At 38.3% G+C, this 19,904-nt stretch overlaps 1 protein-coding gene and 1 non-coding gene across 8 annotated transcripts in view; both read right to left on the reverse strand.

Moving 5' to 3' along the window:
• Positions 1–19,904, reverse strand: part of Cep170 (centrosomal protein 170) — a 92,598-nt gene that overhangs the window by 10,069 nt on the left and 62,625 nt on the right. For 3 of the 7 annotated variants that reach the window (XM_070041914.1, XM_070041910.1, XM_070041911.1), the window contains 6 exons: positions 19,308–19,457; positions 16,525–16,648; positions 14,000–15,835; positions 7,594–7,828; positions 2,975–3,122; positions 134–304 (listed from right to left, as the gene is read on the reverse strand). In XM_070041914.1, coding sequence (XP_069898015.1) covers positions 134–304; positions 2,975–3,122; positions 7,594–7,828; positions 14,000–15,835; positions 16,525–16,648; positions 19,308–19,457 — 2,664 coding nt within the window. The remainder of the gene's footprint in view (positions 1–133; positions 305–2,974; positions 3,123–7,593; positions 7,829–13,999; positions 15,836–16,524; positions 16,649–19,307; positions 19,458–19,904) is intronic. The other 4 variants (XM_070041915.1, XM_070041912.1, XM_070041916.1 and 1 more) reach the window with 2 other exon arrangements.
• On the reverse strand, positions 6,557–6,677 carry LOC138841249 (small nucleolar RNA SNORA40). Its single transcript, XR_011376361.1, has one exon. It is a non-coding gene; the product is annotated as a small nucleolar RNA SNORA40 (small nucleolar RNA).

Consider the following 19,904-nt stretch of genomic DNA (forward strand, 5'->3'; position numbering starts at 1 on the left):
ATATATACATATATGTGTATATGATGTGATATGTGGACGCAGTGCCTTCTATCTACAAGGTAACCACATTCTTCTCCTCAGCCCACTTCCCAGACATGATTCCTTTGCTGCTTAAGGTTAGTGGCTGACTTACTTCATCCCTGCTCCAGGTTCTCCGTCTGGTAATTGTGAGGTGATCAGGAGGCTCTACTGGCTGAGATCTCGAATCACCACACCGACCATTGTTTCCTTCTGGAGTTTTAGAATGAACTAATGGAGGGATTTTTCTGAAGTTGAGACTTTCGTCAAAAACACGATCAACCAACTAATGAGACAAAAGCAGACCCTTATGAGAACAGGGTAACTTTGAAGAGTTTAGACACTAATATAATTTTTATGATGTGACAGAAGTTACTCCATTTCTATAGTAACAGAAACAGGATATCTTCAATAAACCAATTAATTTTTAATAAGCACTTCAAAGTAAATCCTTAATAAAACAGATGCTCATCTATGTTGATTTTATTTTCAGAATCCAACATGTATAACTAGGCTAAATTCAATTCTTTCATGAATAAGAGTTTTTTTCAACTGAAAAAGAGATGCTACCAAGAAAATACCTAAGCCATGTAGATGAACACTTACTCATGCTGTCTTACAAAGTAAAGTAGTATTACTTTTTTAGTTTCCTATTTTGTTTTGTCCAATCCAAATCCAAGTGTCAAATTTCTTCATAGGATACATATATTGCATAGTCTAAGTTTACAAAAGGAAAAACAAGTATTTTGTTCTTTAGTTAAATAATGATACAGAAACCATACGCCAGTAAAAATATGCTACCATATGCTGAAGTGCCAATAAGACACCACGTAGACTAAGTAAGCCAGGTTTACTGAAGAGGGGTGAAACACTAACAGAAAGGGAAATGGACTCTAGTGAATGAAATGCTTCATAATCTTACTGGGTCTGGGTGGATGTTAACCATGTTAGGGAAACTTTAGTTAGAAAACAGAAAATAATACCATCATTTTAAATGTACCAGACACCTGTGTATGTCTTGCCACCAAGGTTTTTTAACCAATAAGGATGATTTCATTTACAGTTACAATTGATCAGGTGGTAACAAAACTCTACACAGACTAATGAAATATCATTTATTAAGTTAGACAACATATGAAAGAAAAACAGACAAAAAAGTGATTATTAGAGAACTACATGAAAGAAGAAATGTGACAAAAAGCAACAGAAGAAAAACAGTTTACCAGAATTAAACATCAACAAGGCTAGCTGTTTTTGGCTACTACTTTGAATATTATTTAATAAGACTAAGGAAGTGAGCCGCCAAGCTCAAGGGCTGGCAGATGTTTTTGTGAGTGGACAGTAAGTATCCTCTAGGCCGTGCAGCCATGCAGCCGTGGTCTCACCTCCGCTCCAGTCAATGGTTAACTAGATGACTGTGCCAAATGTAATTAAAAAAAAACTTTAGTTATGGACCCTGAAATGTGAATTTCATTCAATTTTCCTGGTATGATTTATTACTTTCTATTTTTTCAATCACTGAAAACCATAAATATGATTTCCACTTTTTACATCATATGAAAATAAATTCATTCATCTATACATCAATTTTGTTGTTGTTGTTTTGTTTAAGACAGGGTTTTGCTATGCTGGCCTTGAAATCACAATCTTTCTACCCAAACACTGGGATTAGAGGCTTGCTCATTCATACCTGGCACACTTTTGGCAAGTGTTCTACCACTTGTGCTATGCTTCTAGACCTTGTAATTCTTTTACATGTCAATTCTTTGGTTGCCTTTCTGCCCAGATCAAAATAGACAACATGGCCAGAAAGTACAGTGGAAACTATGAATATTCATAGAACTTTCTCTGTCATTCTCCAGCAATAGTTATCACATTGCCTTAGTATAGTGTGGAAGGTCGCACATAAGTTGGATAGGTGACTAAATCATTTTCTGTAAGAGATTGAGTTTCCTTAAATTTTTCTATTTGTAAGGAGAGGAGGGAGATGCTGGAACCAATCCTCTATTGATATCAAGGAACAAGAGATCACTGTTCCATGAGCTTGGTATGTTGTAAGCACTTTCTGGAACAATGCTATGCAGACAGTGCCACCTGAAATTTTACCGTACAAGGCCTTGATGTGGGCTGGTCAACAGTCTACTGTGATAACTTATGTCCCATAGTTTACAGAAATAATCTGAGAATTTATATATGTTCACATACATTGTTATAAAATACCTTTGTGTGTATATGTTTGTATTTAAAGTATTGAAAACTGTAATTTTTTTCACTTGGTGCTTAAGATATATTGCCTTGTGAACCAGCAAAGAGAACTGGGGTGTTTTCATAGTCAAAGTTTACTGACCCTTTATGCACTAATTTGTCAGATTTTTTTTTTTTTTTTTTTTTTTTTTTTTTTTTTTTGTCGGTCGTGGGGCTTGAACTCTGGGCCTGGGCGCTGTTCCTCAGCTCTTCAGCTCAAGGCGAGCACTCTACCACTTGAGCTACAGCACCACTTCCGGTTTTCTGGTGGTTTATTGGAGATAGGAGTCTCACGGTCTCTCCTGCCCGGGCTGGCTTTGAACCGCGATCCTCAGATCTCAGCCTCCTGAGTAGCTAGGATTAAACAGGCGTGAGCCACCAGCGCCCGGCTAATTTGTCAGATTTTGGTGTGCTTTTCAGACACCATGTATATTCACATTTCAAGGATAGTTACGGACCAGGAATAAGCAGGCAAAGTGCATATATGGAATGGCTTTCTATCTTTAGGTTAGTAGTAGACCAAATGTTAGCCTTTTAGCCTTTACTTCTTGTTACAAACACCAAATGATTTTGCTAAATCGAGTTGGAAAATGCGGAGACTCGTGCAGACAGGAGGGGTGGACAGAAGTAAAAGAACTTAAGCAAAAAGCGAAAAGCAAAAGAAATAAAGAAAAGGAAGAACCTTATGCATGTCTCCATGCAGATCTCCTACCTCTTCTCTAGTGTCCATGGCAGAACCGGGGGTGGTGGCAGCAGTGCTTACTGTGGTGCTGGGGGCCGTGCCCGACGACGTCACCGAGTCGATCTCCCCCGCCACGTCGTTGATCTCCCGAGCGATGAGAGCGAGATCCTGGCTGATCCTGGTGGTCATTTCAGGAAAGAAGTTTAATTCCAATTAAATACCAGCTCTAGAAACACAATAATTGCAGAACTACTTCTGGAAGCTGTATATAATCACGACTCCTGGTTCTCTGGAAGTGGTCTTAACTATTTTGGTACTAAAAAGTCTTAGACCTTAAGTCCTGAAATTAATGTTAATGAAAACTACATTGTGAATAGTCTACAAGATAACTAACACCTTGACACTCTGAAGTAGAGATAGGCCTTTACATATATACAGCATGTGTTAATGACTAATGATGTCATCACAGGGAGGGATCTGAGAGAATTCAAGAAGTTTCTGAACAGGATGAGAAGAAGCCATCCTATTTTCACTAACCTGTCAGTAACTAAGTTGTTTCAATGATAAATTCAGGAATAAACTCCAGGGGTAGTAGCGAGACTGGTGATTTTTATGATCCAGAGAAATAACATTATAGTTGCTAGAGGTTTCCCAGACTTCATTGTGGCCATCAGTTCTTCAAAATTACTAAAGTCCATCAATTCTTCAAAATTACTAAACTCATTAAACTTGCAATACTGTCTTATAAAATATGTTTATAAGGGACCCTATGCTATATTAATACCTGAAATAATTTGGTAACTGGATTATTTGCATTTAACTAGAGCTCTAAGTATTTTGTTTATGCATTCAGAAGCACTCTAGATGTCTCCCTGTATTTTCCTCCCTGAGAGCAAGGGGCACATGGCTCCAGGCACTTAACAACATGCACAGACTACACTACCTACAGGAGACTCTATCATCTGACTATCCAGTCCTTCCAATTCTGCTGAAGGAACAAATTATAAAAGAACACAACCTTTTCACTTGTGGCTATATTTGCTTCCTTTGTAATACATCTCTATTTTTGCATTGTGGTAGTTAACTGGAGATTAAGAGTCTTATACTTTTCTGCTCTGGCTGGTTTCAAACCATGATCCTCCTATCTCAGCCTCCTGAGTAGCTAAGATTACAGATATAAGTCTGTAATTGGCACCTGTTTCGGAAAAAAAATTTTGATATAAATCATGAGTCTATCTATAATAAGCTCTCTTTTCTCAGACAGTACTATACACTGCCTTCACAGTTAGTGCTCTTTAATGCAGATTTGAAGTTATCTTGCTCTTCACATGCTTCAAAGCCCCCACCAAGCACACAAAATATGCACACCCATGACCTGGCACTCAGCAGCTCCTATTACTTGGCCAGCTCTGTGCCAGCATTAGTTAGCTCATCTAATAACTATCTTTGTACTTCTTTGTTTGAGCAAAACATGATATATTTCAAATCACAAGGACACATCAGACACACACCTTGGACTCTACTAAATATATTCATTTTTTTGGGGGGGGGTCCGGTTGTGGGGCCTGAACTCTGGGCCTGGGCGCTGTCCCTCAGCTCTTCAGCTCAAGGCCAGCGCTCTACCACTTGAGCCACAGTGCCACTTCCAGCTTTTTTCTTTTTGCTTATGTGGTGCTGAGGAATCGAACCCAGGGCCTCATGCATGCAAGGCAAGCACTCTACCACTGAGCCACCTTCCCAGCCCTACTAAATATATTCATACTGAAGTCATCTTCATGGTCTGAGGCTAAGCACTATCGGAGTGCTTAAAAATTCTCTGTTGAGTTGATGGGGAACTCTGTGTGTGTATATGTTTAAGTATATGTATATGTAATGTATATATGTAGTTGACCAGGAATGTGTGTGCATATGTGTGTGTTAAATCAATCTCTTATATACAAGTAAATTTAATTGAAAACAGTTCTGCATTGGTATTCAAAAACAGGTTACAACTTTTGCAAATAATGCTCTCAACTCATAAAGATAAAATATTACACACTGGCTTATCTTTCAATCATGTATGTGTATAGAAAAAATTGTACAAAACAGATTTCACAGTTTTTAGTTTATGATTTAAAGTATTTGAAAATAATTTTTCTCACATCATGCTAACTTATCTACTACTCAATAAAAATGTAAACAATCAACATTGACTTCCTTTCCTTTTATACTGTATTCTTCATACTTTTCCTCTGTTTTCCATGAAAAAAAAAAAAAAACCAGTGCTGTGGTGCTATAATATGTGGCTTGAAAAATTAAGATTCTAAAAGTTACTACTGGCAAAGAAAGGGGGTGAGGCAGGATAGGAAGCATTAGGCTGCCAGCTGTGTTCTGGAGCCCTGCAGACAGATAACACATAAGGAAGGTAATGGTACCGCACACAGAGCAAAATGAAACCAAGGGAAAAAGTGTTTTTGGCCGCTACTCATTCCATGCCTTTGTGCACTTTCCCAGGAGAACAAGGCCATTAATTCTTCTTACTAGAGCCCACAGAGGTGGGCTAAGAAGAGACATAGAGTCTCGTTTTCTGGGCCTTCCTTGACCTTATGTAACTGGACATTTCCTCATGGGAAAGAGAAAAGGCCAATTATGACCAGAACAGAAAATGTGGTAGGTTTTTCTCTACAAGCATTTTGTGGGTCCATGATGAGCTACAGATCTTGAAGGCTTTTTTTCTTTTCTTTTCTTGGTCAGTTGTGGGGATTGAACTCTGGGCCTGGGTGCTGTCCCTGAGCTCTTTAGCTCTACTACTTAAGCCACAGTGCCACTTCCTTGAAGCCTTTTTTCTAACTACAGCAACTGACATAAAAAGTTTCAGTGAATACCTTAAGGATCCATTTGTTTAATAAAACAAAGATATTTAAAATGGCACAAAGAGATTAGAAGGTTAAGTTTTCTCAAAAGTAGAGCAGTGCAAGTGAACATTCCTAAAACATAGAGGACTAAAGCCTACTTTAAATTAATGGGCCAGAAAAAAAATAATTCACAGACGTCAACAAAAAGACAAAAACATCATTGAACTACAGTAAAAGTTTGTAAACCCATTGTGGATTATTTATTTATTTATTTGTTGGGGGCTTGGGTGCTGTCCGTGCGCTCTTCAGCATAAGGCAAGCACTCTTGCGCTTAAGCCATAGCACCATTTCCGGTTTTCTAGTGGTTTGTTGGAGATAAAAGAGTCTCACGGAGTCTCCTGCCCGGGCTGGCTTTGAACCATGATCCTCAGATCTCAGCCTCCTGAGTAGCTAGTATTACAGGCATGAGCCACTGGCACCCGGCTTTGTAGATTATTATCATATGCATGTTTATTAATACTGTCAAGAATTAAACAATATCCTAAAGGAAGAAGTAATTTTAGCATATATGCAACAAAAATGCTTAGTAACATATGACACACCAGTAAGTTTACTATCTCACAAATATTAAATTCAAGTCTTATGTTTGAATTATGATTTACATCAGTTTGATTATAACTGATCTTTATTTTATATTTTTAGCTTTTACATCAACTTTATTCTCAGGGCCTACCTGTATGAGTTAACAAACCCTCACATTGCCAACTATTGTAGGAATCAGATTCCTTCTTACAAAATCTCTTACTCAACAATAAGTTCTGGGTTGCAAAGTGGATTTACTGTTCACATCTGTCTGTAAGGCTTTGTTACAAATTAAACAAAGACAAACACACATTATATTTATTTATTTTATTTATTTTTTGGTTGGTTGTGGGGCTTGAATTCTGGGCCTGAGTGCTGTCCCTGAGTTCTGCAGCTCAAGGCTAGTGCTGTACCACTTGGAGCCACCGCACCACTTCTGGTCATCTGGTCCTTAATTGGAGATAAGAGAATCATGGACTTTCCTGCCTGGGCTGGCTTTGAACCACGATCCTCAGATCTCAGCCTCCTGCGTAGCTAGCAATTACAGGTATGAGCCACTGGTATCTGGCCCTAACTGCTCTTTAATGTTCAACCAAAATAAGTTACTACCTAATCACATCTGCAGCATGAATTTTACTTTTTGTATACAATCTAAAAGTTATGTCAAAGTCATCTAATACTCAAAATACTCATATCTTTCTTTATTAAAGGGTTGAGCTAATTATACTTAACTCATCCAAGTATAATGGAAGCTGTGTGTGAGTCTGAGGGCAACCTGGGCTAGAGAGAGACTCCACTCTCAACAAAAAACAAAAACAAAGGGAAAATTTATTTACTCTACGTTTCCCAAGAGAATAATAGCAACATATCTTACAGATGATTACTTCCTTGGAAGTTAAAAGAGATCAGCTTCCTGTAGAATTCTTAATTAGGTAGAGCTGATACTACTTTTCAAAACTTAAATTTGCTCATCATCATCTCTATTGGAAACTTTAAGGGGGAAAGAAAAAAACAGTTAATTCTACAACAATGTGTTCTATAGTGTGTTGGTAGCACAGCCATTTAAATAAATGGAAAAAAGAGGAAAATTTTAAAACAAAGGAAAAAAGCTGATGGCAAGTAATTCTCCAGACAAAACTGAGTTTTTCATACCTGTGCACCCCAGAATGCTTATTAGTAGTACAAGTCAAGCAAAAGCGAATCTTGTTGAAATAAGTATTGATGAGAACCAACCTGGCTATCTCTTCTCGATGAGCAGTCCAATCACGGATGTAGTCTTCCTGTTCTTTAATTCGGTGCTTGAATGAAGAACTAGCAGGCATTGCTGATCCAGCGCTCTGCAAGCGAGTGGTTTTCAGGGCTGGAGAAGTACGTAGACGAGTATGTTTAGGGGAATTACGGTTTGATCCAAATTCATCTTCTGAGGTGGAAGCATAATCAGTAGGAAAGCGCCTCCATCTTGAATTTACTAAATTAGTTTAATTATTAAAAAAAGAATTATTATATTATCATTTAAAGGAGAGAAAATAAATATCATGATATCATAACCACAATGAGAGTGCACACACAGCACAGTTGCCAGTAACTGACACACATACCTCACATAAACCATAAATCCACTACTCCTTAAAGATACAACGAATAATTAAAAACAACCGAAAGACTGTTTTCCATAGTGTAGTGAACAGACATTCAGATGAAAAGTTCACTGATGATGAACAACTAAGCAAGCTCTAATCAATTGTAAATATTCTCATTTGAGTGAAAATAATGGATGTTAATAAAAAGGACAGCAACAACACCAACACTAACAAAAATAAAAACTGGGGAAAAGACTTCCTCATGCCACATGGACTTCCAACATGGAGATGGTAAAACTCTCTTTTCACAACAGATACATGTGCATAATTCCTGTGGTGGAAATTATGCCTTTATGGCAGGAAAAAAAAAAAAACATTACCTCTGTCATTCAACATCCTGTTATGCTATGGTTGGAAAAAAGCTTTTTATATGGTAAAAAAACAAAACAAAACAAAACAACAAAGCATCTTCAGTAAAACTTCCTGCTGCTGGTCACTGAAAGCACATGGTCAGCATAGACAATGGAGCAAGAAGCTACAGAGTGCAACTGCAAGCTGCTTTCATGATCACTGACACTTAGGGCACAGGAGACACTGTGAATAATCACATGAAAGAAAGTGGTTCACACTTTCTTATTTTAGGTTAGGACACTGAAAAATGGTACTGCTGACACATTTGAAAAATCAGAAGACAATTATGCAGACATTTTACTACTGTTGAAATGAGAACCAAACATATGCCAATTTGTGAAGCATAAGTAGAGGTAAAAAACCGAGAGATGACTAATTCATGGTAAATAAGGGCAGGAAACATGTAATTCATTAACATATAGTAGTTTCATTAGTGAAGTGTCTGACTAGCAAATATTTAATAAGTACTCTTTCTATATGGCAGTACTGGGGCTTGAACTTAGGGCCTAGGTTGTCCCTTAGCTTTTTCTGCTCAAGGTTAGAGCTCTATCACTTGAACCACAATTCCATTTCTGACTTTTTGGTGATTAATTGGAGATGAGTCACACCAACGTTTCTGCCCAGGCTGGCTTTGACTCTCAATTCTCAGATCTCAGCCTCCTGAATAGTTACAATTAAATGTAAGCCACAATGCCTAGAACTTATTAAGTATTCCTAAAGTAATGAGTTTCTGGATGTAACATGGTTGTTTTCTTCAAGGTGAGAAGCAGCCTGAGATGCTTTTGGTATTTTAAGTGACAAAACTTGGATATTTGCTGTAAATTTCAAATGCTACTAATACTAGAAGACTTTTCTTCTCTCTCCATGTGTCTGTCTATAGCCATATACTCAGGACCTTGATCTAAGTTGCACAGCAGATTGGTCAAGTCACAATTCCCTTGTCCTTTTCCACTAGACTTTTTCTTCCAACAAATTTTTTTGGTTGGTACTCTCTGAATTAGCTTATACATTAGAGAAATCAATAGCAAGAATATGCCATAACTTAGGGCCAACCCAATTGTTCTCATTCTTAATTCTCCTTGTAACTCTGGGGGTCTAGGTCTAGATTTATGGCTTATAATAATGAGCAGATGCAAAAAACTCATGGAAAACTCTATGGAAATATGTGCAAACATATAAAGAACTCTAGGTAATTAATTACAGATTTTTTTAAGTCAGACTAAAATACAAGTTTGGATTTTAACATTTTGAGATACATTACATAGATAATACCTTTACTATGGTAGAAATTTACTCATTTCCATACATATGAAAACTCTCATAAATTGAAGTTATTTTGACACTTGAAACAATTTTATAAAAAAATCTGTAAATCAGAGCAAGAGATTAAAAATATGGTGAATAAGTTTTTACTTTGCAATAGGGCATTTCATTAAATACTAAATGTATGTTTATTTTAATATCTTATAAATAAGAAAAGCATTTTTTTGTCAGTCGTAGGGGACCCCAACTCAGGGCCTGGGCACTGTCCCTGAGCTCTTCTGCTCAAGGCTAGTGCTCTACCACTTTGAGCCACAGCTCCACTTCTAAAGGGATCATTTTTATTAGCTCATATATCCTGTTTTATAGTTTGAAGCTACAGTCGACATATCTACAATTGAAAACTGTTTTGGAAACAAAACCCCAATAACATCAGTTTTACTAAGCTGCAGATTAAATGAAAACGTAAAGAAGTATGATTGGTGAAAACAGGGTAAATTAGAAAGAACAGCATCAATCAATAGCAGGTGAATTTCATGTGTGGCAGAATACATAAAAGCAGAATGAGAAATTGAGTACCACATCCTAACCATCAAAAGACAGTATATCTTATATAGCCACATTCAAATGAACTTTTAATAATATAAGTCCCCAAATTTATAAAACAATTAAGAATTTTGAGAAAGAACAGTAAAAAACAAAGATATCAACAACAAAAATATTTCTGTCTCTATACTTTTTGTGTTCTAGTACTGGGCCTTGAACTCAGTGCCTCCTACTCTCAGTTGGCTTACTTGCTCATGGCTGGTGCTCTACCACTTGAGCACTACAACCTGGCATCTTGCTGGTTAACTAGAGATGGCATCTCAAGGCCTTTTCTGCCTATGTTGGCTTTGAACTGCAATCTCTAGATGTCAACATCCTGAGTTGGTAGTATTACAGGAGTGAGTCACAGGCATCTGGCTCCACCTAGTTTTACAGATCTACTTAGAAGTCTGTAAGAATATGAGTACATCTAGAATTATCTTTAAAAGCCAAAAGAAGAAAGTATATTTTAAAAATTGGAGGACATCTTTATAATTTCATTTAGGGTAAAATGAGAGGGTGAAATATTCTAAAACTTTTTTTTGTTTTGGTTGGTCCTGGGGATTGAACTCTGGGCCTTGGCGTTATCACTGAGCTCTTTAGCTAAAGGAGTGCTCTACCACTTGAGCCACAGCCCCACGTCCAGTTTTCTGATGGTTAACTGGAGATAAGAGTCTCACAGACTTTACTGCCTGGGATGGCTTTGAATCGTGATCCTCAGATCTCAGCCTCCTGAGAACTAGGATTACAGGCATGAGCCACCAGTATCTGGCTCTAAAACATCTTCTAAAGATATCAACATGTTCTTACTTTCTTTTTTTTTTTTTTTTTTTTGTTGGTCGTGGGGCTTGAACTCTGGGCCTGAGCGCTGTCCCTCAGCTCTTCAGCTCAAGGCGAGCACTCTACCACTTGAGCTACAGCGCCACTTCCGGTTTTCTGGAGGTTTATTGGAGATAGGAGTCTCACGGTCTCTCCTGCCTGGGCTGGCTTTGAACCGCGATCCTCAGATCTCAGCCTCCTGAGTAGCTAGGATTACAGGCGTGAGCCACCAGCGCCCGGCTTTGTTCTTACTTTCTAAAGTATGCATTTAATACATAACCCAAGAAAATCTTCTTTGTTTTGGCTACTCAAGATCCATAATTATAAACATGCTATTCTAAATCAATATTGTAGGGACATTTCTACTGTAGTAATATTGAAAAAGTATCACTGAAAGAATTTGGAGGTATGGGGCTGGGAAGGTGGCTCAGTGGTAGAGCGCTTGCCTTGCATGCATGAGGTCCTGGGTTCAATTCCTCAGCACCACATAAGCAAAAAGATAAAAGCCAGAAGTGGCGCTGTGGCTCAAGTGATAGAGTGCTAGCCTTGAGCTGAAGAGCTGAGGGACAGCGCCCAGGCCCCGAGTTCAAGCCCCATGCCTGGACCCTCACCCCTCCCCCCCCCCAAAAAAAAAGAATTTGGAGGTAGGGGCAATTTGTGAAACCTCCTACAAGGACTCAACATAATGTTGGCAAATCAGACTTTCCAGTGATCAATTTTTATCATATATATATATATATATATATATATATATTCCTATAAAAACTTTTGTTAACGTTGTAGAATATGCAATTTAAAATACTGTTTTTTTAAATCCTATTTCAAAAACTAAGGTTTTTAATTTTTCCATTAAAGATTATAACTATCTTAAGACATTAGAAATGCCAACTGTCAAAGACACCTAATTACCTTATTTATACTACCTCGTATATACAGCTACTATAGTATTTTCCCCACTAACTGAAAGATTATGGCCACTATCTTTCTTGATCAGATAGAATACTATAATAACTGGACACCTTAAGAGAATCTGAATTTATTCTCCACAATCACAATGTGGCTTTAGGCCCAGAGTGGAATACAGGGTACAATCTAGGTAAAATAGCACTTGCAAAAAATTTTAATGAATAATACAAAACTGTGATATTGTACATTGACCTTATGTATACTTTGGAAATCCAACAGATTTACGCTGTCTTCCAGAAACTGGCCATGTTGAAAGGGTCTGGACTCTCATTCTGCTTGTCCGTGCCATCTGGACAGAGACAGTTCATGTCCTGGTCTCTAAAGGAAATGCCCTTTCTACTTCTTAAATTCTGTGATGGCAATTACTTTATATAGGACTAATACATTATTTATATACTTTCATAAATATATTGCATCTCTATTTTCCCTAAGGAATTTTATTAAGGAATTCAAGCTTCTTTTTGGACACAGAAAATTTATTAATTTCTGATCAAAGTGGAATATAAAATTAATTTGTCTATGTAAGTAATATGGTATCTTATGGGTTCCCTAACTTGCCAAAGCAATCTTACACTAAACAATAAGGAATAAAACTATTTCACTCATGTGGTAAGAGCTAGTCACGCGGCATAGAAGGAAGAACTACTCTACACTACTTGGTATCAAACAATTTATGATACAGTTTATGATAGGATGGAAGAATATTGAATATTTTAATGCACTGGAATGGAGATAGAGTGATAAACCAAACAGTGAGGCAGGAGAAATTTACAGGGTACACACCATAAAACTCAGCACAAAGGGAATGTGAACTGAAGAGGTAGTAGAGCCATAAGAAACAAAGAAAACAGAACTAAATAAACACAAACCAAAACACTGTCTTCAAATACTTGGCAATAAAAATTTAAAAACCAATCAAAGCTCGACATGTAGAAACAAGGGTTAAAGTAATTAAAAAGTCCACAATCATATATTCTCCAGTTTCAGCTGTATCCACTCCTACCATAGACTGTGGCTACCATTACTAAACCTACTAGCCAACAGAGAAGTAAAGGTGGAGGAAAGCAGCAGTGAAGAAGAGGAGGAACAGAAAGTAGAAAAAATACATATTCCAAATTACCTTTAGTTTTGAGTCTTGTATGATATGTTGTGGTAGATGTATATCAAACAAAAATAAAAGATAAAATTATATACCAACTTTCCCTCTACTCTTAATTCTAGACTGGGCACTTGGGATGCTGACTGAAAATAATGATAAATCTCTCAGTTTTATAACAGGTGGATTTCCATTGGCCTTTTGTAGCCACACCCGTAAACAAAGCTGCTTATGAAGTAATAAGAGCATGCTTACAGGATGCACATAAGTCTCTACCTAACTACTATAGTCACCAATGTGAGTATGAAGCATATAAACAGACAAATACACCAACAGCAGTTAGATTCTGGGTGTCAGTAAGTAGTTTCTGTAGTCATTATACTCAATTACAGTTAATTACTACAATGAAATGAAACAGTAACAGATACTTGTGAGAATGTTCACAAGTACCTATGATGCCATCTTCCAATGAAATAGGAGGTAGTATTCACCTATTCAATCATAAACTTCAAATGTGTAAGTACAGAAGACACTTCAAAATAAATAGATAATAAAAGAAAAACATTGTTATCTATCTCTTAAAAGCCAGTATACTGTGTTTCTCTTCAGGTCTGTAAGGGCTTTGAAGTACCTGCTTTTAGGAGTACATTAATTTCTACTGTGTAAACTATTTAAGTCCTAATCCAATTGTGACACATAAATACACCTGTGTTACCAAATGGAAAAGTGAAACTCCTGACTCAGCCAATGACTCGGCCTGAGTACTTTTGGAAGTGTAATTACTTCGGAATTTTCCACCCACTAAACATTATTTTTAGAGGAAGAAGAGTAACTGAATTTTAACTTTTATTTTGACTATTCTGTGAAGAAATTAATTCAAACAGAACAGGCTTATGCTATTAGAAATCTGAATCCAATTTACCTGAAGAAGAGCCATGAGATGAGGTCATACTTTTGATCTTGGAGTCTGATAGTCGAGAGATACTGTTAGCTCTAATTCTAGGAGAAAATTTATCAGACGGCACTAATCTGGCTCCACTTCTGATGATGGCTTCTGCAGTGCGTGAGGAGGCGCTACTTCTGGACAGTGTTGCTTCAGAGTCACTACGGGCTGATAGCGAGCCAAGCCTTGTCCTGCGGGGCTGAGCCAGCAGGTCAATCCTAGAGCTGCTGCGCCTTCCCGTGGGGGGTTTGGATGTGGAGCTGGTGGTGGATACTTCAGAAGCAACAGATGCTTTGTCGGCATCAGCCAGCTCGCTGTCAGAAGCCTCACCAAGCCGGGCCCTGCGCAAGAGGGAAGTCCTGGTAGGTCTAGGTCTCGGAAGAGTGGTGGGTTTACCAGATGAACTGGGTGCTACTGGAGAAGTCTTAGACTTTGTTCCCTTGCTTCCATCCAGTTTGGAATGTATATGCTCTTCAGTGGAGGTAAGTGGAGTCCTTCCATGAGATTTGCAAGAGTATGTTTCCTGGTCAGATGACATAATATCAGAGATAGCAGAATGAGGCACACTGGACGTCTGGTCGTCATCTGTTAAATCTACTGAAGGCTGCCTTATTCTCCCACTGGATTGTACAAATTTTCGACCATCTGCTCTGGAACCTATATCTGTGGAACGACTTTTTGTTTTCTTTTCAATTTTCTCCCGAACACCTGAAGATGAAGATTTTGTAACATCTTTGGAAGGAGAACTCGTGGAACACCTATCTTTGTATAGGCTGGTGAAGCTTTTCCGCTTTTGGGTGGACTTTCTTTCCGTCTCTCCAGTGACCAGACTTATTGTACTAGCTGTATCCACATCGGACTCTGGGGAGATGGAATTGTCTCTGTTGTAACTGGGAGTATCTGGGCCTTCATCAGTTTTATTATCTTCACGTAGTTTAGCTTCTAGAAAAGCCATCACCGCTTCTGTGTCTTTCAGAATAAGAGTTGTGTCCATACTAGAATCGGTCTCTGCAGAGTCACTTCTGTCTCGCAGTCTGCTTGCAGATGTTAATGCTAAGGAGGGCGGGGTAGATGACGTCTGCTTGTTTATATGAGGAATAAGTTCTATGGGGATGTTTGGGCTAGGTTTTTCTATAGTGAAGCTCCCTTGTCGCACTAAAGACTTGGAAGATTCTTTCCTGTCTCCTCCCTTCGAAGTTTGACTTTTCAGGATTTCCTCAGCTTTTTTCCTCTTGCTCTCATTTTGTATTATCCTTTCTCCTTTGCTTGTAGAAAGTCCTGAAATTCTTTCTGGAGGCTGGGACTCTTGTTTAGAAGTTTCCTCCCTACAGTTATCTATTGGGCCTGAAACATTTTTTGGAGACAGCTTAGTAGGTGTCCACTGGATCTGCTCCTTCTGTTCCTGTTGTTGCTGGATTTTAGCTAACGTTTGCTTTACCAAAGAAGCTTCTGAATCACGTTCATTCTTCTCCTTCCCGGGAGAGCTCCCTAGATGAAGCAAGGTCTTATTATCTCCACCACCACTTTGAAGAATTTCACCATTGACCGCCCGGTTCATTTTGTTCAGGGTTCTATCAGCATCTTGTTTGTCTTTCCGGTGCATCTGTGTAGGAGTCTCTTTCTCCTGCAGCTCTGTGTCTTGCTTCTCTCCTATCTCTGACCTCTGTGTCATCATCTTTGTTCTGGCACTCTCAACAGCCTTTTCTTCATTTGGAAGCTGGGGAAGAGTTCGTCTCCTCCTTTCTCCCTGACTAATCAAAGAAGCTGTAGAGCTAGTATTTCGCAGTGACATGCCTGATTCACCAGTATCTGCCTCTGTAATATAAAAGCCACAAACAAGGAACCCACTGTGATAAAAAAGTTAAAAGGGTGAATAATATTTTTTTCTTGGGTCCAGTTGTGGGGCCTGAACTCTGGGCTTGGGCGCCATACCTCAGCTCTTCAGCTCAAGGCTAGCACTCTACCACTTGAGCCACAGCGTCACTTCCGGCTTTTTCCTTTTTTGCTTATGTGGTGCTGAGGAATCGAACCCAGGGCCTCATGCATGCAAGGCAAGCACTCTACCACTGAGCCACCTTCCCAGCCCAAGGGTGAATAATATTATATTAGATTTTAAGTTAAAAATTCTTTGCCGAGGTTGGAGGTGTGGCTCAGGTGGTAGGGAGCCTGCCAATGAGCAAAAAGAGTCAAACATCAAGTTCAAGTCCCAGTCTTGAACAACAACAAAAAGGACTTGTCAATAGCAAGCTAGGTGACAGCGGTTCACACCTGCATTCCTAGCTACTCAAGAGGCAGAGATCGGAGGATCTCAGTTTAAAGCCAGCCCAGGAAGGAAAGCCTGTGAGACTTTTACCTCCAATTAACCAGCAAAGAAAAAACCCCATAAAACATAAATGAATGTTTGCTTAAGTTTGTTTTTTTACTATGCCAATTTAGTCTTTTTAAAAAATTATTGATTTATGACTCTCCAAAAAATAAAAAAAAAGGAAAAGAAAGGAAATTACCCTTTTCTAAAGGAAGAGATGTAGATAATTCAGTTATCCTGTCTTCTTGATCATGTCTTGTATGATTGGCAGCCAGACTAGCCCACTGTGAAACCCAGCGCTTACTTCCAGATGATGTGCCTTCCTAAAAGAGAAGAACAAGAGCATGAAAGATAGTCCGGACAGTTCTGATTCTCATGAAGACCAATTTCATTTAGTCATAACTATCATCTCCTTTCAATAAACAAATAAAGCACTGTTCAGAAGATGCCAGAATTCTGGCAAATCAAGGGGGAATAAACACTATAATGCAGTAATGGTTCTGTTTTTGACAATTTCCAGGAAATGGCAAACCATAGCGGTGTATCATTTTATCATCAATAAACAATATGTAGGTCTCTAAACTATCTTATCTGCCAGGTGTGGGGCTCTCACTTGTATTTCTAGCAACATGGGAGACAGAGATGAGGGAGGGCCACAGTCCAAGGGCAGTTTGGGCAAAATGTTTGTGTGTTCCCATCTCAATAAACAAAAACAAAAACAAAAAACGGCGCAGTGGCACAACCTGTCCTCTCAGCTATGTGCAAAGTATTAATAGGATTCCAGTACACACTAGTCTGGGTATAATATGAGACCCTAGTTGGAAAAAATTGAAGCCATGTATGGAGGCTCATGCTTGCAATTCTATACTAAGGTGGCAGAGATCTGGAGAAATGGTTTGAAGCTAACCTGGGGAAAAATGTCTGCAAGAACCATCTCAACTAACAAAGCTGAATGTGGTGGTGGGCACCTATCACTCCAGCTATATGGAAGTGCAAATAGGAGTACTGCAGTGCAGGCTGTTCTGCACAAAGAGATATACTCTATTAGAATAATAATGAAAGCAAAAAAGTTGGGGGTGTGGTTTAAGTGGTAGAGCATCTGTCTACTAAAAATGTAAGTCACTGACTTAAAACATAGTACAGCCAAAAGTTTTTTTTTTTTTACATTTCATACAACTATAAATAAGATACATGTCAGTAAAATAGTATACTTTGATTTTTTTTTTTTTTTTTTTTGCAGTTGTGGGACTTGAACTCTGGGCTTGAGTGCTGTCCCTCAGCTCTTCAGCTCAAGGATAGCGCTCTACCACTTGAGCCTACAGTGCCTCTTCCGGTTTTCTGGTGCTTTATTGGAGATAAATTTTTCACGGACTTTCCTGCCCGAGCTGGATTTGAACCTCGATCCTCAGATCTCAGCCTCCTGAGTAGCTAGGATTACAGGCGTGAGCCACCGGCTCCCGGCTCTTTGATTTCTTTTTTTTTTTTTTTGGAAGGATTTTTTTTTTTTTTTTGGGTCCCGTCATGAGGCCTGTACTCTGGGTCTGGGCACTGTCCCTCAGCTCTTCAGCTCAAAGCTAGCACTCTACTACTTGAGCCACAGCACCACTTCCGGCTTTTTTCTTTTTGCTTATGTGGTGCTGAGGAATCGAACCCAGGGCCTTAGGCATGCAAGGCAAGCGCTCTACCTCTGAGCCACCTTCCCAGCCCCCTCTGATTTCTTTTTTATATTTGGTATTATTTACCATTCATATATCAAAAATTCACTTTTTCTGAAGACAATATAGCATAATGAGTAAGAGAATTAAGAAATCAGTTTCCGATCCAGATTCTGTTCCCACAAACAATGTGGCCAATGTGTCCTTATATACTTCCAGTTTACTTATTTGTAAATATCACAATACAGGCATCCATTGTATTTTACTTTCTACTATCTAGACAAGTAATTCAGTAATTCCTTCTGATCTATATATATTTTTACATTCTTTTTTGACATAGGAAATCTGATGCCACAGTTATCTTAAACCAAGTCATCCTTAATTAATCTTACATTATTCTACTAATTACATCCTGGCCTGTTTTACATTGACTTATTGAGGTATGTAAGTTATATTTATCAAAAAGTATCTTTCACACACTTCCTGGCATAACAGGTCTTTCAATTTCAGACATATACTTCCTGGAAAGTAGAAGCAGTGTATATTTCTGGTTTTGTCTCATAATGTCATTTAGAATGATGAGTATGAAAATTTATTAATTTACTTTTCACTGACAAAAGCATTTTAATATAAGACTGAAATCAAGAGGATTGCTGTTCAAGGAGAGCATGAACCAAGAGTTTACAAGAACCATCTCAAATAACAGTGGTAAGTGCTTGTCATCCCAATTACATAGGAAGCATTAATAGGCGAATCATGCTCCAGACCGCCTAAGGAAAACATTCAAAATCTATTTGGGGAAAAAAATAAACAAAAAAAAAAATGAAAGCAAACAGGGCTTGTATGTGGCTCAAGTGGTAAGCACAAGGCTATGAGTTCAAACTAACCTACTGCAAAACAACTACATATAAAAATCCTAAAAACCATGCCAAAATTACTTCAGGCTTCCATTTAATGAAGACTTAGATTTTACAACTGTTTTAAAAGGGGAGGTGGGCACCGGTGGCTCACACCTGTAATCCTAGCTACTCAAGAGGCTGAGATCTGAGGACCGAGGTTCAAAGCCAGCACGGGCAAGAAAGTCTGTGAGTCTCTTATCTCCAATAAACCACTAGAAAACCAGAAGTGGCGGCGTGGCTCAAGTGTACAGTGCTCGCCTTGAGCTGAAGAGCGCAAGGACAGCGCCCAAGCCCAGAGTTCAAGCCCACAACCGACAAAAACAAAAAGGGGGGGGGATATATCATTTAATATAAGTTCAAGTGATAAACATTTATACTTTATGTATATGTTGCATCTAAAATGTTAAGTATACAGAAGAGATGAATACCTCAGAGCTGTGAAATCCAGGTGTGCTAAGTGGCTTTCTTTCTTCCATTACTACTGAAGCAGAACTGAGAGCCCAATCTTTTATCAAATCTTTATGTTTTTCATTGATAATGGGCCTATTATAATCCTGATTGTCATCTACTCCAAATACCTATGAGGAAAAAATTATTTTATAAATGAAAATGTAAGTCTGAACATCAGATTACTATGTGGGTGTTATCAATAACTTCAGAGGCAAATAAAAATACTCTAACTGCAACAAGAATTTCAGTAACAAGAAAAAGTTGTTTAATGGAAGGGTAACATCCAACTGTAGTAGTAGCTGGAGAAGAAAGCAAGCAGTTGTGATTTATGTCCACGTAATTACTTTTTAAAAAATATTTAGTAAATGTCCTGGTCAATAAAAAATAAGAAATCCACTTGATTTGTTAAGACTTAATAGTCTTGCTAAATATGACAATAATTCAGAGTTAGGAAAGAGAACCTCTTTAGCATGTCTTCAGCTTGATTCTCAGCTCCATTCTGAAAGTACTGGGGTTTGAACTAAAGGCCTCAAACTTGTGAGGCAGGTGCTCTACCTACCACTTGAGCCACATTC

Source organism: Dipodomys merriami, unplaced genomic scaffold (assembly GCF_024711535.1).
Source record: "Dipodomys merriami isolate MVZ:Mamm:240054 unplaced genomic scaffold, mDipMer1.0.p SCAF_31, whole genome shotgun sequence".
Classification (NCBI taxonomy): domain Eukaryota; kingdom Metazoa; phylum Chordata; class Mammalia; order Rodentia; family Heteromyidae; genus Dipodomys; species Dipodomys merriami.